The sequence below is a fragment of the Aedes aegypti genome, chromosome 2 (genome assembly GCF_002204515.2).
Source record: "Aedes aegypti strain LVP_AGWG chromosome 2, AaegL5.0 Primary Assembly, whole genome shotgun sequence".
In the NCBI taxonomy this organism is placed as follows: Eukaryota; Metazoa; Arthropoda; class Insecta; order Diptera; family Culicidae; genus Aedes; species Aedes aegypti.
In genome coordinates this window covers 86,622,196-86,639,937 of record NC_035108.1, presented here as the reverse complement: position 1 = coordinate 86,639,937, position 17,742 = coordinate 86,622,196, and the positions used below count along the sequence as shown (strand labels likewise).

At 36.7% G+C, this 17,742-nt stretch overlaps 2 protein-coding genes across 2 annotated transcripts in view; one reads left to right on the top strand and one right to left on the bottom strand.

Annotated features, from left to right (window-relative positions):
* The window catches only part of LOC5571820 (proton-coupled folate transporter), a 25,372-nt gene extending 21,805 nt beyond the window's left edge, over positions 1-3,567 (bottom strand). Inside the window, exon 1 of the mRNA XM_021841448.1 lies at positions 3,483-3,567. The gene's annotated coding sequence lies outside the window, so the exon portion shown is untranslated. The remainder of the gene's footprint in view (positions 1-3,482) is intronic.
* Positions 3,496-17,742, top strand: LOC5571819 (proton-coupled folate transporter). The gene is made up of 4 exons (XM_001659901.2): positions 3,496-3,720; positions 4,374-4,631; positions 16,511-17,510; positions 17,577-17,742. The coding sequence occupies exons 1-4, from the start codon at positions 3,519-3,521 to the stop codon at positions 17,659-17,661; spliced, it is 1,545 nt and encodes a 514-aa protein (XP_001659951.1). The 5' UTR covers positions 3,496-3,518; the 3' UTR covers positions 17,662-17,742.

Genomic DNA, 17,742 nt, shown 5'->3' with positions numbered 1-17,742 from the left:
ACCAAAACAATGTGTTTATACAAAGGATTCATCGGCCATGAATGTTTGTGTTTGCATGATACATGAGAATATGAAATTCATGGTTGATGCATTGAAAAAAAACTAATTGCTTTGAAGTTCATAATACAGAAAAAAAACTTAACACCTTTTTGACTAGTCAAATGATATGTCCAGATAGTACAGATGATTGTTACTTGAGGTCCTGTGAGGATTGTAAATTAAAGAAATCAGATTTTGTTGCCAATCGCTTAGATGAAAACAACGTTGAAGAAGTTAAGTATTGTTTTTGGATTATTTCTCCTCGTTGTGAAATTATCAACAAAGAGAAAAAGGTAAATGATTTTATAGAAAACTTGAAAAATCTCACAGAGAAGTTTCTTGTGCATCAATTCAAAGTAGATAAACAAAATAAATTTATAAGAGCTAAAAAGGAATCACTAGTTGAAAACAAAGAAATAATGTGGCAGATGGATTTCGCGGAAAATTATTCGTGCGTGATACAAGATTCCATTCAAAGCCATTACTTTGTACGACCTCAAGTAACAATACATCTATATGTAATTTATTACAAAGACAAATCTTCGTTCAAAGTCTTAAATTTTGTTGTAATTGCTGACATAAAAAAGCATAACACGACATCAGTTTATGCTTTTCAAACAAAACTAATTTCAAGATTGAAAAATAAATTTCCTGAGCTTGAAAAAATCATTTATCTTTCTGATGGTTGTGGAGAGTAGTACAAAAATAAATCAAATTTCAAAAATGTATGCAACCATGAAAATGATTTTAAAATTAGAGCAGAATGGCACTTTTTCCCAACCTCACATGGAAAAGGTCCGTGTGATGGTATCGGTGGCAATATTAAGCGAATGGCTAGAGATGCTAGTATTAGAAAGTCAGCGGAAATTCATAACGCCAAACAATTTTTTGACTGGGCTGTGTCGCAAAAGATGAAAGATCAATTTAAAAAAGATTGGGAATTCATCTATGCAACTGAAAATGACTATTCAGAGGCTAAAAAAATAATTCAGGAGAGATTTTCTAACCTTGTTCCAATTCCTGGAACAAAAAAAAATATCATTCATTTATTCCAAAAGACGAACGAAGCATTTTTGCGAGTGAATTCTCAGATGCACATGAAAACCAAGAAAATACAGCATGCTTTGTTCTCAATGCTACAAAGAAACGAAAATCTTCTGGTGATAGCAACCAAAGGCAATCTTCCCGGTTGAAAAAATAGATAGTTTTAAGATAAAATGTAAGTTATGTACTGAATAATTGAATAAATAAAAATAAAGAAAAATATAATATGAATCTTATTTGTTCCATAGAAAAGAAAGAATCCCTTGGAATGGAAAAGAAACAGTGTTTTTTAGCTTTGCTTAACGGTGTAATGTTTCATGAAAAATATAATCCAATCCGACTTATACTTCATTTAAACCAATCCCATATCGTTTCTTTCAGATCTTTTAGAAAATTTGCAATTGCTTTGATAAAAAAAACCTTGTTTTTCTGATGCTTCGATTGAAATATGGGTTTTCAAAGAAAAGGCTAATATGGTCATTTTTCACAAAATTGACCATAACTCAGGAACAAAAAAAAAGTACATCCTAAAAGTTACTAGAATTGAAGCTCATAAAGTTTCCTTCTCAAAAATATTTTATTAAAAAATTTCCGCGAGTTCGGGCATAGATTTTCCAGCTTTTCTTTATGAATTTCCCCAACGGTGGAAAATTTTGTGGAAAACTTTTTCCAGTTCATTTTTTTTTGGATTTCTGAGAAAATTTGCTTAAATTTTCATATAAAAACTTTGTTTCTACAATGTTTCGTTCTTGAGTTATGATTTTTCAAAGAAAAGTCTTATATGGCACATCTGGACATTTTTCACAAAAATGGCCATAACTCAAAAACGAAAAAAAAGTGCATTCCAAAAATTTCAGTGATTAAAGCTTATAAAATTTCAAAATTTTCCACGAGTTCGGGCATAGTTTTTCCGGCTTTTCTTTACAAATTTTCCCAACGGTGGAAAATTTTGTGGAAAACTTTTTTCAGTTCATTTTTTTTTTTTGGATTTTTGAGAAAATTTGCTTAAATTTTCATGTAAAAACTTTGTTTCTACGATGCTTCGTTCTTGAGTTATGTTTTTTCAAAGTAAGTAGTGTCAAGGGATAACAAAAAATTTCCACCTGAGTTTTCCGGAGAAATAGGCGACCTTGATTTTTTCTCAATTTATTTTTTTATTCATATATCCATGAGCCCTGCCTGTGGAAAAAGTTTCATGAAAATCTGAGACCCTTCGGCCCAATTTGTACGATAATAAAAAAAAATCCCCTGGTGGCTGTTGGACGCACGGTGTGCAAACCCTCAGCGTTTGTACGTTTTAAACGACCGCTATCGTGATGCTAGTTAAAAGGTGAAGAGTCTGAACAATTTAATCTCTGGACACTCCGGCTGGGAGCACAGCTCTAGGATACCGGAGGACAATGCAGAATACTAAAATGTTATAAAAATTGAAATATTTGCATTACTTCCTTCGGTTATGGAAAAACAACTTTGAACTTGTGGAAGTGGAGTCCAAAACTATCCCACTAGAGACCGAACCCAGCCGAATGCCTTCGTTCGTAATGCAGAGTAAGTTCTCTGGAACTTCTCACTGTAATTACCGTCATTACGCTTTGTTTCGCGTTCTGCGTGCAATAAATTGCGATCTGACCGTTTCGCATGAGTACAGGCTTGTATTTAGTCTATCGTGATGCACGACTCATGCCACAGGCTAACGCTCGATCCGGCTCTGTACATTCTGCTCAATGCATGCGAACATCATCGTGAAGTCACAACTCACAAGTAACATTCCACGGTGCGAGTGGAACAGAAATCCGAACCCCAGTCGAACGAACCCCTTAACAGCTGATTTTGTTTGTTTGACTCGCAGTTCCACGCTGGAGTTGAGATAAGATTGCAGCGCTTGCGTACGGCCAAGCTTTTGCGCGCGCGTAATCTTGATCGCGAGACATTGGCACTGCTGACCCGATTGCACGAGGAAGCGTGCCTCCTTCTTCGTAATGAAGCCGTGAAATGTGTTTACAGTGTGTTTGAATGAGGAGCAACATATCAGTGTTGCAGTTTGTAAACAATCACGCGTATTGTTCGTTTCCGATATCGATAGCAGCTGAACGATCAATTAGAGTTCGATTGTGAGATTGCAATTCAGTCGCTAAATGGAGTCTAGGAGAGTGCTTGCTCTTTTGATATCGTTGGATGTGAATGACTCATTGAAGTACATCCCAGACACTACTGGTTCGGAAGTGATTCATCGTGGTTCCATTTTTGGCAGTTCGATTTGATTAGAAAGCACTTTTTTTATCATCGATAATGAGTCCTACCGTTACTTATCACGCCGTAATTCACATTGTCGCAAGATAAGCTTATAGAGAGTATTGCAAAGAGCTGTTGGTGGCAAACAAAGGATAGTTCGCCATTACCTGGCACTCAATGTAGGATCCAAATGCGAATCAACCATGGACAGCGAAGGTAGCAGTAAAACAACGTCCACCGCGAGTGTAAACTGTATTGACGAAGATACACCTTTGCTGGCGCGGTCGAATAGTGGTTCGGGTTCCAGTTCAGCGACTAGTGTCGTAGCGGAAACCAGCAAAAAACGGCAATGCCTTTCATTGGAGCCCGTTGCAGTGGCGCTTTGTTTCGGATGGAGCATGTCAGGTTGCTTGTTTTGTGTGGCTTAAATCATGGTGCCTCCGAAGACCGTTATTATCAGAAAAAAGTCTCCATAGAATCTGTGATCATCAGTCGTTTTCTGTGGCAAAGCTGCATGTCTGAGCAAAATTTAAAAAAATCTTTGGGGCCCGTTTTGAAGTTACTCACTTTTGAAGGTACAGTTAGGTCTCCCTTTAGACACTGCCACCCAAAGTTAACCCGCATTCGGATGCAGAAAGAGACTCGCAATAAGTGAATTTTTTTGTCATTATTTTAATGACAAACATCGATCATGCGTATTGGCAATGCAATTCCAATGGCTGGATTTTGTAGTCACCTTGCCAAATTGATGACATGTTTTTCTGGTAATCATGGTAAATGAATTTCGTTCAAACATCACTGATTTTCTTCGAATTTGAAGACTTCGACCTTCAAAAGAGCGTAACTTAAAAAAGGTTCTAAGACTTTTTTTTAAAAATTTTGCCCTGGAATGCAGCTTGACCATAGAAAACGACTAAGGAGCCCAGATTTGATGGAGTTTTATTTCTAATAATAACGGTCTGGGGGAACACCGCGTTCAAGTGACTTGGCGAAAAAATGTCTGATTGATGCGATTTGCTTTGTATCGTTTCATATTTGTCCTCCGGTGGATGATGCAGGAATCGTTCTGTCCAATCAGATCATTCATCAGACGTGTTGGTACATGGGATACAATGCCAGCCTGTGTGCAACGTTGGGTGCCAATTCCAATGCGACGGGCGCGAAGGAATTGGAAGCCTTGGTGCAGCCAACGGTGGCGAAAATTACCATGACCAGTAGCATTATTACCTCGGTGATTCCGGCGCTATGCGGGCTGTTTTTGGGCCCATGGTCGGACAAGTTCGGGAGGAAACCGGTGATGATTATTCCATGCGTGGGTAAGTTTGACTGTCTCTTCAAAACTTTGTTCTGAATCCTCCATGGAACCTTTCTGGAATTACAACACCTAGTACATAGCTGGATTGAAAATTTGTTTAAAGACCAGAAGCTCATTCTTATGAAAAAGCTTCGATTTTCTTTTAATAAGTTAAATTATATTTTTGTTACATTTGATTTTTGAAAGTTGGATTGTTATCTACCACGAGCTCTAGATTCTAAACTTTATTGGAAACAATAGAAATATAAGTAGTAGAACGCTAGTGGCGCTATTGTCCCAAAAAAGAATTCTTAAAAAACATCGACAGACCTGCCCGAGCACCTTATCAGATATTCGTCAACAAGGATAAACAAAAATCAAAGCTGTATTTGAATGGTCCAAGAGGGCCATTGCTCTTATAGCAGCATGATTCCAACGCCTCATTATGCACGCGTAGAATGGATATACCGTTTTGCTTCGAATTGCCGGACGCTTCGAAAGCCGGACACTATGACTTTTTTTGCATTTTTAATTATATAAATACAAATTTTTCTATGTTACTTATGTACAAAACTGTTCTTCAACTTTAATTGTATGCTATAGTTGTTAACATATCGCAGTAGGCTGCAATATATTAAAAATAAAAATAAAAAAACAAAATGCGTATCGATAGTTCACACATTTCAGTCCTCGTTAGACTGCATCTTGCAATTGCTATTGAATAAAGATTCGATTTCAAATGAATTGAAAACAGTGTTATTGTGCGAAATCACGTTACAAATGAAGAGCCAACTTTTGTGTCCTATTCCTGTGAAGTGAAAATGACGAAAAATGCTCCGATTAATGGTTTTATGTGAAAAACTCTCAGTGTCCGGATTAAGAAGCAAATTATTTGACTGCTTCGAAAGCCGAACGCACAAGAATATTTTAAAGAAAACTAAGTTTAATCTAGTTCATTGGAAGCTGTCGTGTCTAGTTAACCAACGAACATTAATTTTTGAACATTACAAAGAAGAAATTGTGTTACTTTTGTGACTGGTCCATTAAATCAAGAGTGTTACCATGAATCAAACTATAGGTGGGGTAATGCATTATGAATCCAGGCGCTAGCATAAGGTGAGTGGAGCATTTTTTTAATAGCTTTGTGTACCTTTCAGGCAGCTTCAGCGTTTTTTCCGAATCGAGACTTGAATTTTATACTAAATATGCGAATATTATGTCAAATAGAAGTGTCCGGGATTCGAAGCAAAAGTGTCCGGAATTCGAAACAACCTATTGATAGTGTCCGGATTTCGAATCAAGACACATCTCATGTTTTTGCATATTTAAACATTTTTTGCATAATATATCACTATTTTTATTACACCATACAATAGAATAAACATTTAACTTAATGATAAACCACAAACAATAATGGAAATATATATTATGAATAATAAAAATGGTGGTTGAAGTTAACCCGGTGCTTAAGTGTCCGGATTTCGAGTCAAAACGGTATGAAGCATCCGATGCACTGTTTGTCGTGGGACAAAGAGTTCGTCGGATGTTGTTACAAGTAGCGATCAACTTGAATCATGCCACATTCACGCTATTATTTTTCGCTCAATCAATGTCCGAATGATTTTAGAATCACCAACAGCATATCTGGAAGTAAATCACTAAATAAAAGTGGAAAAATCATCAAATTGATAAAACTTTGATTTGTGAACAACTAATCGCTAGCACACGGCTAGATTGTTTACCGAACATATACCCTTTCCATCAACATTCCACAAAATCCCGTAACAACTATGAAAGGTCGTAGAGTTCTCTGCATCTTTCTTAAGTAGGTGTTCAATCAATCATCCTTTCCAATTCCCCAGCTTTCGCAAGGACATGGCCAGGACAGCTCTCGACTATTGGAGGATGCGTCAATCTTGTCTGAGAGTTAGAGGTTAGTCCCAAATTTCTGACTTTGGTAACGGACGGGAAGGAGGCAGCCCTCATACAATGGACTAGGACTGTACCACCTACGAATTTGTGCGAAAAGCTTAATGCTAATGCTAATGCCAACTAATCGCTAGCACACGTGCAACACGATGCATTATTCACGGAGCGTAGATTGTTGTGATAACTTGACGACAAAAGGTTAACCGTTGTTGCAGGGTAACGAACAACCGCGATGCATCATGAATTTTGTCATGATCACTAGATTTCCATCCTTGTTCGTCAATAGTAGTTTACGCAACAAGGTGCAGAATGAAGATTTTTACAGCACGAGTTGTACGGTAATCCTCGTTGGATAATTACGACGAGTGCTGTAAAAATCGAGTTCTGCACCGAGTTGCGTACAACATTTTTTGCAATTTTATGAAAGGTTAGTTGAAGAATAATTTTTAAACTATTTTTCATTAATCTGCACATGGCCGCCCATAGCCGTGTTTGAAAAATTCGGATCATAGTAGGTTGTATTGAGCAATTGTCACAATTTTTCAAACCATCGTTCGAATCGGATAGCATCATTACTTGAAACAATGAGCGATTCCGGTTCTGATGGTCCGATTGCTATTGAGTCGGCAGCGGAAGTGGCTCTGGCTGGTCTCCTACCGGAGAACTCTAATATAACATTTCGGCAGCTACTTCCGTCACCAGCAGATTACACATGACACTGCTCTCGTCGATCTTCTGCGTCTCAACTGCCAGATTCTGGGGTAGATATTTCTATTCTGAAGAGGCATGGAGGATGCCAAGTACCTCGGCTGCAAGATCGTCTGTTTCGAGTTCAGTGCGAATAACGGCGGGAAAAGTAATGGAATTTCTACCTGAGCGGAAGAGGAAACCTGAACAAAAATAATAGACCTCTCCGTGTTTCTTCATAAGAATCATAGTTATATAAATGGTTGTGCTTCAATACGTTACTGAAAAGCGTTGTGTAATGAACCATTACACAACTCAAATGCGTTGCGTAATGAGTCATTACCATACGCTTTTCAGTTAGGTAATAGACTCATACGACAATGCGAGAAAGAAGGCCATTCCATGACGGGTTGGCGTGACCAAAAACAGCCTATTACGATGAGAAATTGCAAAAAACAATCTTGCCAGAAAACTATGAAGGATCAATAGTATACAGGCAAACATCGAAACTCCTATAAGACATCAACTAGGAATCATATGAGCTTTGAGTGAATTACACCAATTGTTTGAATTTAATAAACCAAGAATTTCGTCTCTTCTATGTATTCCAACCCTCTGGACAGAATCTCAATTAAGAGAATCATAAAAGTAGACTTGTGTAAATATTGTACCTTCTAATTGCGCCCTAATTGCTTACCTTTGACAAATACGCGTATTTCAATTACCTCTTGTACCTTTCTTTAGTGTCCGTTACTCGTATTAACTGTATCCATAGATTCTCTTCTAGAATTTCAAACTTCTCAAATGCAACAGATATTTCGCGAAGAAATTCTTTAAGATATTTTCAAGGATTTCACCCGAAATGAAATCTGAAAATATGGCCAAGAATTTTTCATGAAGCAATCCTCCTGAATCAATCTCACTTTAAACTTCCAATAAACAAAATCTTTGTGATTTTTAATAGTGTCCAATAAATTCTAAGTAAATTTCACGTGTCATAATAATTTATTGTAATCTTTCGTATGAAATTTGTATTTAAATGTCTATTTACATTTATGAACTTGTTAAGAAGAAGAAGAACTTGTTAAGATGAAAATTCATTATATGATTCGTGAATGTTAATATTTGATCGGATAGGTCCATGGAACAAACCTGCCAATGAACTTCCAATAAACAAAGGTAGACTGACTGATACATTAACAAAATATTCGATGACAGATCGATATTATCGAACTTGAATGAACCTAAAATTTCACTTCGCAGGGTTTTAGTTTATGGTCGTTTCAGAAAATCCTTTGCTCAAAATATTCTATCGATAAAAATTTGAAAAAAAAAAACAAGTCTAAATGTTTTATAAGAAAAACTCCAATGTGGACGATTTATCAGGCAAAGTATGAGGAGCTTGAGTTTGAGCTGGTTGATTGGCCGCCCGTGGTTGCTACTCCAGTATCTCCAGTTCAGCTGCACTTACACACAAGGATCCAACCAGATGACTGCTTGGGACTTATATTTTTAGGCAACAATGGTGCCTGCCACGTCAGAATGCAGACCAATGAAAGGAAGGGGGAGGAATTCATGATGCATTAAACTGGTTCCCACAATAGACTGGATATACCCCTGCATCTACGCCAGTTCATGCGGGAAGGTGTATGGCAGGTATAATTTTATGGCAGAGAGGCTAGAAAGGCGTGCTATAATGAGGGAAGAATGGGTGCGTTGGGAAACGGTTGTTTTTGTCCGTCTCTGGTTCTAGCAAATGCTATGAACTGTGATAGATCAACTGTGATAGATAAGGAGTAGAAGATAGAACCAAGTGGAATATACAAATGCAAAGAACGAGGAAAGGAACGGGACTGGGATTGAACCCATTACTTTCTGCTTACGAAGCAGAAGCGATAACCATTGGGCCATCAACCCCGTCCACCGATTCATCAGGCATAGTATGCCTACACTTGAAGTCTAAAACAATTTAAATTAGATTAGAAGAAGTAAAATTGAACGTTTTTTTGCTCTCTTTTTGAGGCTCATGTGACATATGGCATTACGGAGCTGAATAAATTTTTAAACATTTTTCATGTTAACATTGTGACTTTAAGTAGATGAAAAAACCGAATTTAGTACTATACCATTTAATTCCACTATAGTTTGTATCCTTTGACAGATACGCGTATTTCGACCTCAACTGTAAGGCCGTTTTCAGTGTCGTGTACTAGACTCGAGTCGAGTACTAAATTCGGTTTTTTCATCTACTTATAGGTATTCTACTAAACAGCTCAAAGATTTATTATCATTCTGACTTTGCTATCTATGACAGTGTTGATAATCAATTTACTCGATGTTTTGGCATGTTGTTTGTTGGCCTTATACTGTAAAGATACCAGTCCTGAAAGCGCTGAATGGACGATTCCAATAAGTCGATACATTACCTTGATGAAGTCTCGACTAGTACAATATTTCATGGGATGCATATTTATTTATTTTTTTGAATCCTGTACTGGTTGGATGTTTTTAGAATTATCAAATAGAATTTTGACATAATGTTATCCTTGAGACAACAACAATTTTTAGAAACAATAATATATATTTTTACTCATCCTCAATGTAAATTTGAAACTAGGTTTGGAAAATAAATGTGGAATGTGAGGAACGGTTTATTTAAATGATATCTTTTTATGGCCTTGACAACATGATTTGAGAAGAAGAAAAACCCTCAACAGTTCATCAAATATTTCCTAAAATATATGTTTATTCGTAATTCAATTATATTGAATGTCAAAACAAATTAGGAAAAATTAAAAATAGCTACAAGATAAAGCTACATCAAAAAAATGTTAATGATTCAAATCGAAATATAGCTCTCTTGAAAATTTTTACACGAGGCAGTAGCGCAACCAAGGGGGGTTTTGTAAAATTGAAGCTTATGTTTTTTTTTGTGAAAGTAAATAAACCGATGGTAAAAAACTTCGAGAAGAAAAATTTAAAAATATTTTACATAAACCTTATAAAAAGAATTAACGTTTGCAAGCTTCAACTTCTCTCGTATACCTAAAGCATGCATTTGGATGTTAATTAACACCGCTAGGTAAAAGGAATCTTTTGTAGCAGGTGAAACTTTCCAAAACTTTTCCGAAATAGGGTTTTGTTCCACTTTGCACTTTTTCACCGATATCGCATGGGTGAACACGATTTGAGAGAAATGCTTAGCGATCGACACCAGTCACATCACTTTACGATACAAGTTTCTTCCCGCCCTACTGTGTGACTTACTTCGCCGGGTACTTATTTTCACTATGGAAAACCTTTGTACTTCTTCACTGAAAGTTTTCATTTCAATCAGATGCCGTAAAACTTCTATAATTCACGAAATTTTATGAAATTTCTTCTAAGACCGCGTATAATTGAGAATTTTCAATCCATCGTAGGGTAAAAGCACCGGTTTTGGCGAGCCTAAGTGAGAATGTCAGTAAAATTTATATGGGAAGTCGTATTTATACTACAAATATGTCAAACACAAGCTTTCAATCCATATTATGTATGAAAAATATCAAAATTGAGCTAAAACCATTTTTTTGCTTTGAAAATTTCGTTGGTCAATACAGGCCACTATAACCAGTTTCGACCATAGATTTAACTGTGGTTCATATTGATTTCTTATGGGAGTGGTCAAATTAGAAGTACCCTGGCCAAATGAGGTGTATGGGAGTAAGAATTACAAGAAAAATAAATTATTTTACTTATGTTTTGCATCAATTCGGACGAGTAAATAAATGTAGCTCTATCATTTGAATGTGATCTATTGAACACATAAGGTTTCATGCTGGTTAGCTATGTAATACGGTGTATAATCCACTATGGCTACAACTGGCGTAAGGCCAAAACCGGTGCTGCTACTACTGCTTGTATTGTACTATTCCTATATCCGTTAAGCCTAGCCGTCTCAAAAATATAATCCAGTTCTTTTGATTTTCCAGTTTCACTTAAAGGAAGGGTTTGCATTCTATGTGTCATATGATGAAAAGCCGCCATTTTATGTTGATAAGTGTGGTTGGAAGTACTCGGAAGAACTCGCATAGTATTAGTTGGTTTCCGGTAAATTTCAAATTCATGTTATTATTATCCCCCTTTTCAATTTTTGACCAAGACATGACAGGTATACTCCTGTCGAAAAATTTTCCTAGGTAGATTGATTGTGTAGGTACTTATCTGGTGTTGGTATTCAAGGCAGAGAGATGCGAAGATTTCTTCAGTGGATACGAGTAACTGACACTGAAGAAGACTGCAAGTGGTAGTCGAAATACGCGTATCTGTCAAAGATAAGCATTTAGGAGCGGAATTAAAAGGTACACGGTACTCCATCTACTTTTAAGTTTCTCTATTTGAGATTCTGCTCAGAGGATTCGAACATTCAGTAAAGAGTTGTAATGGCTTCCACGCTTTCCAAATCAAATACTTTTATCAAGCTGAAGAAGTCGATCGCAGGGTTAAAAAAGGACATAGCATTTTTAAGTGAGTGTCGTAAGCTTAATCTCACACCAAAGAGTCATAAAATTAAGGAGGTCAGGTCCCCCAGGACATTATTAAGAAAATGGAATCAGAATATTTACGATCCAGTGTCAAGAAGTTGCACTCAAAACTGAACTCACAAACATTGAAGTGCTATAGTTTACATTTGAATTTGGCCAAACAATACCCTTGGGAATTTCCACTTTTCCTTACCAAGGTGATACAAGCAGAGAAGTGCGAAGCACGTAAAAAGAAAGATATTCACTCAAAAAAATAGCAATTTTAAAGAATAAGCAGCACAATAAAGTGGTAACAGCATTGCCGAAAGTCCATTCTATTGAAGATTTTGTGGTCAATCGCTCGACGCAGCAGTTCTCAGAAGAACATTATTGACACTTCTCAATAAGGGATTAGCATATGCGGTTGCCACAAAACCAGATATTGAACAGACAATAATTGATGTTGAATCCGCCATTACAATACAATACCAATAGAGTTGCAATAATCAGCTAGAAATGACACTGAAGAGGCATTAAAAGGAAAGAAATTTCAATTAAGAGGTCAAAATTGTGATGAGGATAAAGTTTTGAGTGAACTTCGGGATAAGTCGGTATACTATGTAAAAGTGGACAAGGGCAATGCAGTGGTTATTTTGGATAAATATGATTATGATAATCAAATGAACGAAAAAATAACCACTGGTCCCTATAGGCATTTTAGAGTTGATCCACTTCCCACAATGGTGTAAAAATGTAGAAAAAACTTTAAAAGAATGTAAGCCACTTCTTGGAGATAACACTAGCCGCCTCAAAGTTTCTAATCCAGTTCTACCAAGAATTAAAGGATTGCCAAAAATTCACAAACCTGGCAATGAAATGAGAGAAATTATGTCAGCAGAAGGGTCTCCTACACATAAACTTGCTAAGTGGCTGGTTAAGGAATTCCAATCCATGCCCAAACCTTTTGAAAGCCGTTCAGTTAACAATACTCAGGAGTTTGCAAGCCAACTTCAGGCTTCTGGGTATATTCAAGATGATGAAATTATGGTTTCTTTTGATGTTAAAGCATTATTTCCTAGTGTGCCAGTTAAAGAAGCCATAAACCTTTTGGAAGAATGGCTACTTAACCAACACAATGAGTCAAATTGGAAAAACAGAGTTCGGTATTATATCAAATTAACCCGACTTTGTATGGAAGAGAACTATTTTAGCTTCCGTGGTAAATTTTATAAACAGACAAAAGGTGCACCTATGGGTAATCCATTGTCTCCGTTTTTGAGCGAGTTGTTTATGGCCAATTTTGAAAGCATTTTGAAAAAGAAAGATTTGTTACCACAGCGGTGGTGGAGATATGTAGATGATGTGTTTAGCATTATCAAAAAGGATTATTTGCCCAAAATTTTAGAAGCAATTAACAGTATTCACAAAGATATAAAATTTACTCATGAAGAGGAAAAGGATAATAAACTACCTTTTTTGGATTTGCTAATTACTAGGGAATCGTCTCACTTTGAATTTGAAATTTACCGGAAACCAACTAATACTATGCGAGTTATTCCGAGTACTTCCAACCACACTTATCAACATAAAATGGCGGCTTTTCATCATATGATACATAGAATGCAAACCCTTCCTTTAAGTGAAACTGGAAAATCAAAAGAACTGGATTATATTTTTGAGACGGCTAGGCAGTAGTAGATAAGAGGGCAAGAAATAAATATAGGAAAAGTATTTTTTCAATTTTTGACCAAGACATGACAGGTATACTCCTGTCGAAAAATTTTCCTAGGTAGATTGATTGTGTAGGTACTTATCTGGTGTTAGTATTCAAGGCAGAGAGATGCGAAGATTTCTTCAGTGGATACGAGTAACTGACACTGAAGAAGACTGCAAGTGGTAGTCGAAATACGCGTATCTGTCAAAGATAAGCATTTAGGAGCGGAATTAAAAGGTACACGGTACTCCATCTACTTTTAAGTTTTTCGGTTCCTTTGATTATTCACTGCAATACTGGGAAAACTGTAGGTTCTCACTGATCGAAGCTCAATACGTTGGATACTAGCACATCACCCTACGCTTATGGGAATGAAAGAACATCGAGGTGTCAACAAATATTGAATTCTTCAAAAAATTTTGCTGTTGAAAATTTTACTGTTCAAATATGAATGGTTGAATGCAATTACAATATTCTTACACTGAATCAATCTACATCATTCGCAGTTTGCTCGAAAGTTTAGATGCACATACATTAGCGTTCCAACACTCTTTGCCTGTGCTACACTTTATTTTTTTTTTTTTTTTTCAAGTTTTTCGATGAACACAATGATCTTTCAGCGCTATAAGTTGCAGTAAGATGCATTTCAATTACAATAAGTAGTTGACCGAAGGCAAATCAGCATTGCAGATATCAAATCATTTCCAGCTTGTAAATGAATATTTGGATTTCTCAGCTAAGGAACTTCCTATATATTTCCCAGCGTTTTGATTTGTAATCATTAGAAAGTAAAGAATTGCCTTCCCGGGAATTGACATGCGAGGAAATTTTGATTTATAAAACTCTTCGGGGGTCTTAAAATTAGAAGACCATATCAGTTTATAAAATATATTAAGTATTTATTTATTTATTTATTTATTTAACTAAAAATTTTGAAAGAGGGAAAAACCCCTTTGAGTGATATCAATTGGAAATCGTTCTCAAAAGGGCACAAAACCTCTTTATCTTTTCTTATTACGTTACAAAAATAATTCTTAAAACTAAAGGCTCAACCGGAAGTGATCCATATCAGAGCCGAATTCTTGAAAAGGAAGTAACCAAAAAGGGAGGATTATTGCAGGGTACAAAGGAAGGTTATTTTCTTGATTTCTGAAACGAAAGAGATAAAAAGCAAAGCAGTATCAAACAATATAACTAATATCTCTGAGAAAGTTGTATAAAATTTCTAACATAGGAAGCGATTTGCTACCAAGAATATCACGAACAGATATAGGTACTGTAATTTCTAAACTTTTGTATTTTTCTATTATTTTTTTCCTAGGCAAAATATATTTTTTGCAATAAAAAACTATGTGATCGATATCTTGATAAGATTCTCCACAATCACATAAATTTGAATCAATTATGTTAATACGATATAAATGACTATTACAAATATAATGATTAGAAATAAGTCTTGAAAACATGCAAATGAAATTTCTTCCGACAGACAGTTTTTTAAACCAGGTACTTTCATCCACAATTGGAAAAATGGAATGACACCATCGACCTTTATCACTAGAATCCCAATCAATTTGCCAAGAATCTAAAGCATTTCTTTTGATTTTAGAAAATATATTAAGTAGTTTTGTCTCAAAATTCATTTTATTGTACAGGGAATGTTCGTATATTGTTTATTTGCTAAGATAAATCCAATGCAATCCTTCAACATGGTGCAATCAAAACACAATTAAAGGATAATGTTCTGCCAAGCACAACTACGAATGTAGTTGAATGTGCATACTTCAGACTCAGTACGACGCAGCAAATGCTTTGGATGAAACGAGTAATATTATTTTTTTTTGCCGGTAAACATGTTTAACCCGTATAGGCCTGAGTGAAAGAAAAATAACTAAAATTCTCACCGCTCAGCGAATACTTAATGGATTTCAATTATTTTTTTGTCAGTATACTCGTATACATATCTAGTTTCTAAAAGTGGTCAGTGAATCTCGGGATTGTTCCTGTGGCCGGAGTTATTGCGGTGAATCACTGGGTCAGGTCGGGTTACAAGGGTTCTGTGCTGCTGTGCCCCTGGAGGTAGGCAAATTTCAAGTCACAGATAATTTCCAGAATCGGCTATAATGCGGCCACTACATCAAGGAGTTTTAAGAAAAACGCATCAGCGTAAACCTTCTGACAATCGATAAAATTGAATAATTATGTCAACTGCATTTGATTGATCCTACAAATTACCATTTTTGGGCCCCAAGAATGCTTCAAATTTATGACTAAGTGCACAATTTGTATCTAAACATCTGTATCAAGCTTATGGTAACGCATTTTAGTGAACTATTATGTTCGATCTATACTTTTAGAGATTTGAAACGGTTTAGCACCTATCAAATCTAGAGACGGTTCTTTAGGGCATTAAGTTCGAGTGGCCACATTTGGTACAGTCTAAACAGCGAAAAACTATTTATTTATATGGTTGAATATCAGATATTAATGATTTATGCAAACTAAAATGATTGCCATTGGAAATAAATAAAGATAACTTGACATGTCCCAAAAAATTGCCTTTTTCTACCCGACTTGACCCAGTAACCCACTGCAATAACTCCGGCTACAGGAGTATTCCCGAGTTCCTCTGGCCACTTCTAGAAACTAGATATGTGGGCCAGTATAGTGACAAAAAAATATTTAAATCCGTTAAGTATTCGCTAAGTGGTAAGGGTTTTAGTACTTTTGCTTTCACTCAGGCCTATACGGGTTAAAAGATAGAATGGTCACAGTAGTGTATACAGTTAGCAATGACGACACCAAAAAAAAAAGACACCATAAACTATAAACTAAAACCCTGCGAAGGAAAATTTTAAGGTTCATTCAAGTTCGATAATATTTTCGTTCCAGGTATACGTGTCCTGTCTTCGCGAGTTGGAAGGAAATTTTGATTCTCATAATGAATTTTAAGATCTCCTGCCCGAATCAAATTGAAATTTGGAAATACTGACTACAGCTTATGACATCCCTTTGCTTCACAAGTGAATCGAGGAATCAAATGCTAACATATTTTCCCTTTCTTTACAGGATACATCGTTTCCTACGTAACAAAAGCCATCATTTGCCAAGCTTCCTCCCTATTACCCCTCAATCCGTGGCTATACGTGTACGCCGACATTCCAGCGGCCATTTCCGGTGGAACTACGGTCTTTTATGCCGGTATGTTCAGCTACCTTGCTGACGTAAGCAACGAAGGTAACCGTGCGGTGCGGATGGGCATGCTACAAGGATCTTCCCTCGGAGGTGCCTTCGTCGGGATGTTATCCAGCAGCTTCATCCTCCAATTGACCAATACCGCTACGGTGTTTATGATTTCCGCTAGCATGATGCTCTTTGGCATGGCTTATGTGCTGTTTCTGATAGAAGATAGCGTGGATCGTTCAACGGATAATTTGAGATTGGGCCGTTACCGCAAATTTAGAGAGATATTCCGTTTGGACCTGGTGATGGATATCTTTAACACGTTCTTCAAGGCGCGATCCGGATATGACAGGGGCATCATTTGGTTGACCGTGGTTATCGGTGCGTTTTCGGTGCTTGGCTCCGGAGGAAGCAACATATTCTATTTGTTCACCCGAAACAAGTTCAACTGGACTCTGGAGCAGTATACAATGTGGCAGTCGGCGGATCTGCTCTCGATCATCGTAGGAAACTTTTTGGGAATCTTGATTCTGAAGAAAGTGTTTAAACTTCCGGACATCGCGATCGCTTTCGTTTCGGTGCTGTGCTTTTCGGGAGATAGTTTTATCAAGGGACTAGCCAGTCATGGCTGGCAGTTGTATCTGGCTACTGGGGTAACACCACTGAAAGGAACTGAGGGAGCGGCCTTGATGACCCTGTCATCGAATATTCTACCCTCGCACGACATTGCCAAGGTATACTCCATGGCAATGTCCTTGACGGCTACAGTTCCACTGGCTGCTGCTCCACTGTTCACGTACATCTACAACCAAACACTGACGACAGCGCCAGAAGCGTTCAACTTTGTGGCCTCCGGAATCTACGCAGTGAATATTTTGTTTGTGGGGTGAGTGAATGTGTTGGAAATTTGAATCAGACGTGAATTTAATTGACGATTATTATTTTTTCACAGGATCATTCACATTTTATTGAAAAATCGACAATGTCACCAAAGGCTCCATCCTGTGGAGGAGAGTGACCGCGAAGTGATAGCATAAGTTTTCAAGTCTGTGATCTGTTGTAAAGTATTATTTGTGTAATATATAAGAATGAAACATTGCAAAGCATGATTGATATAA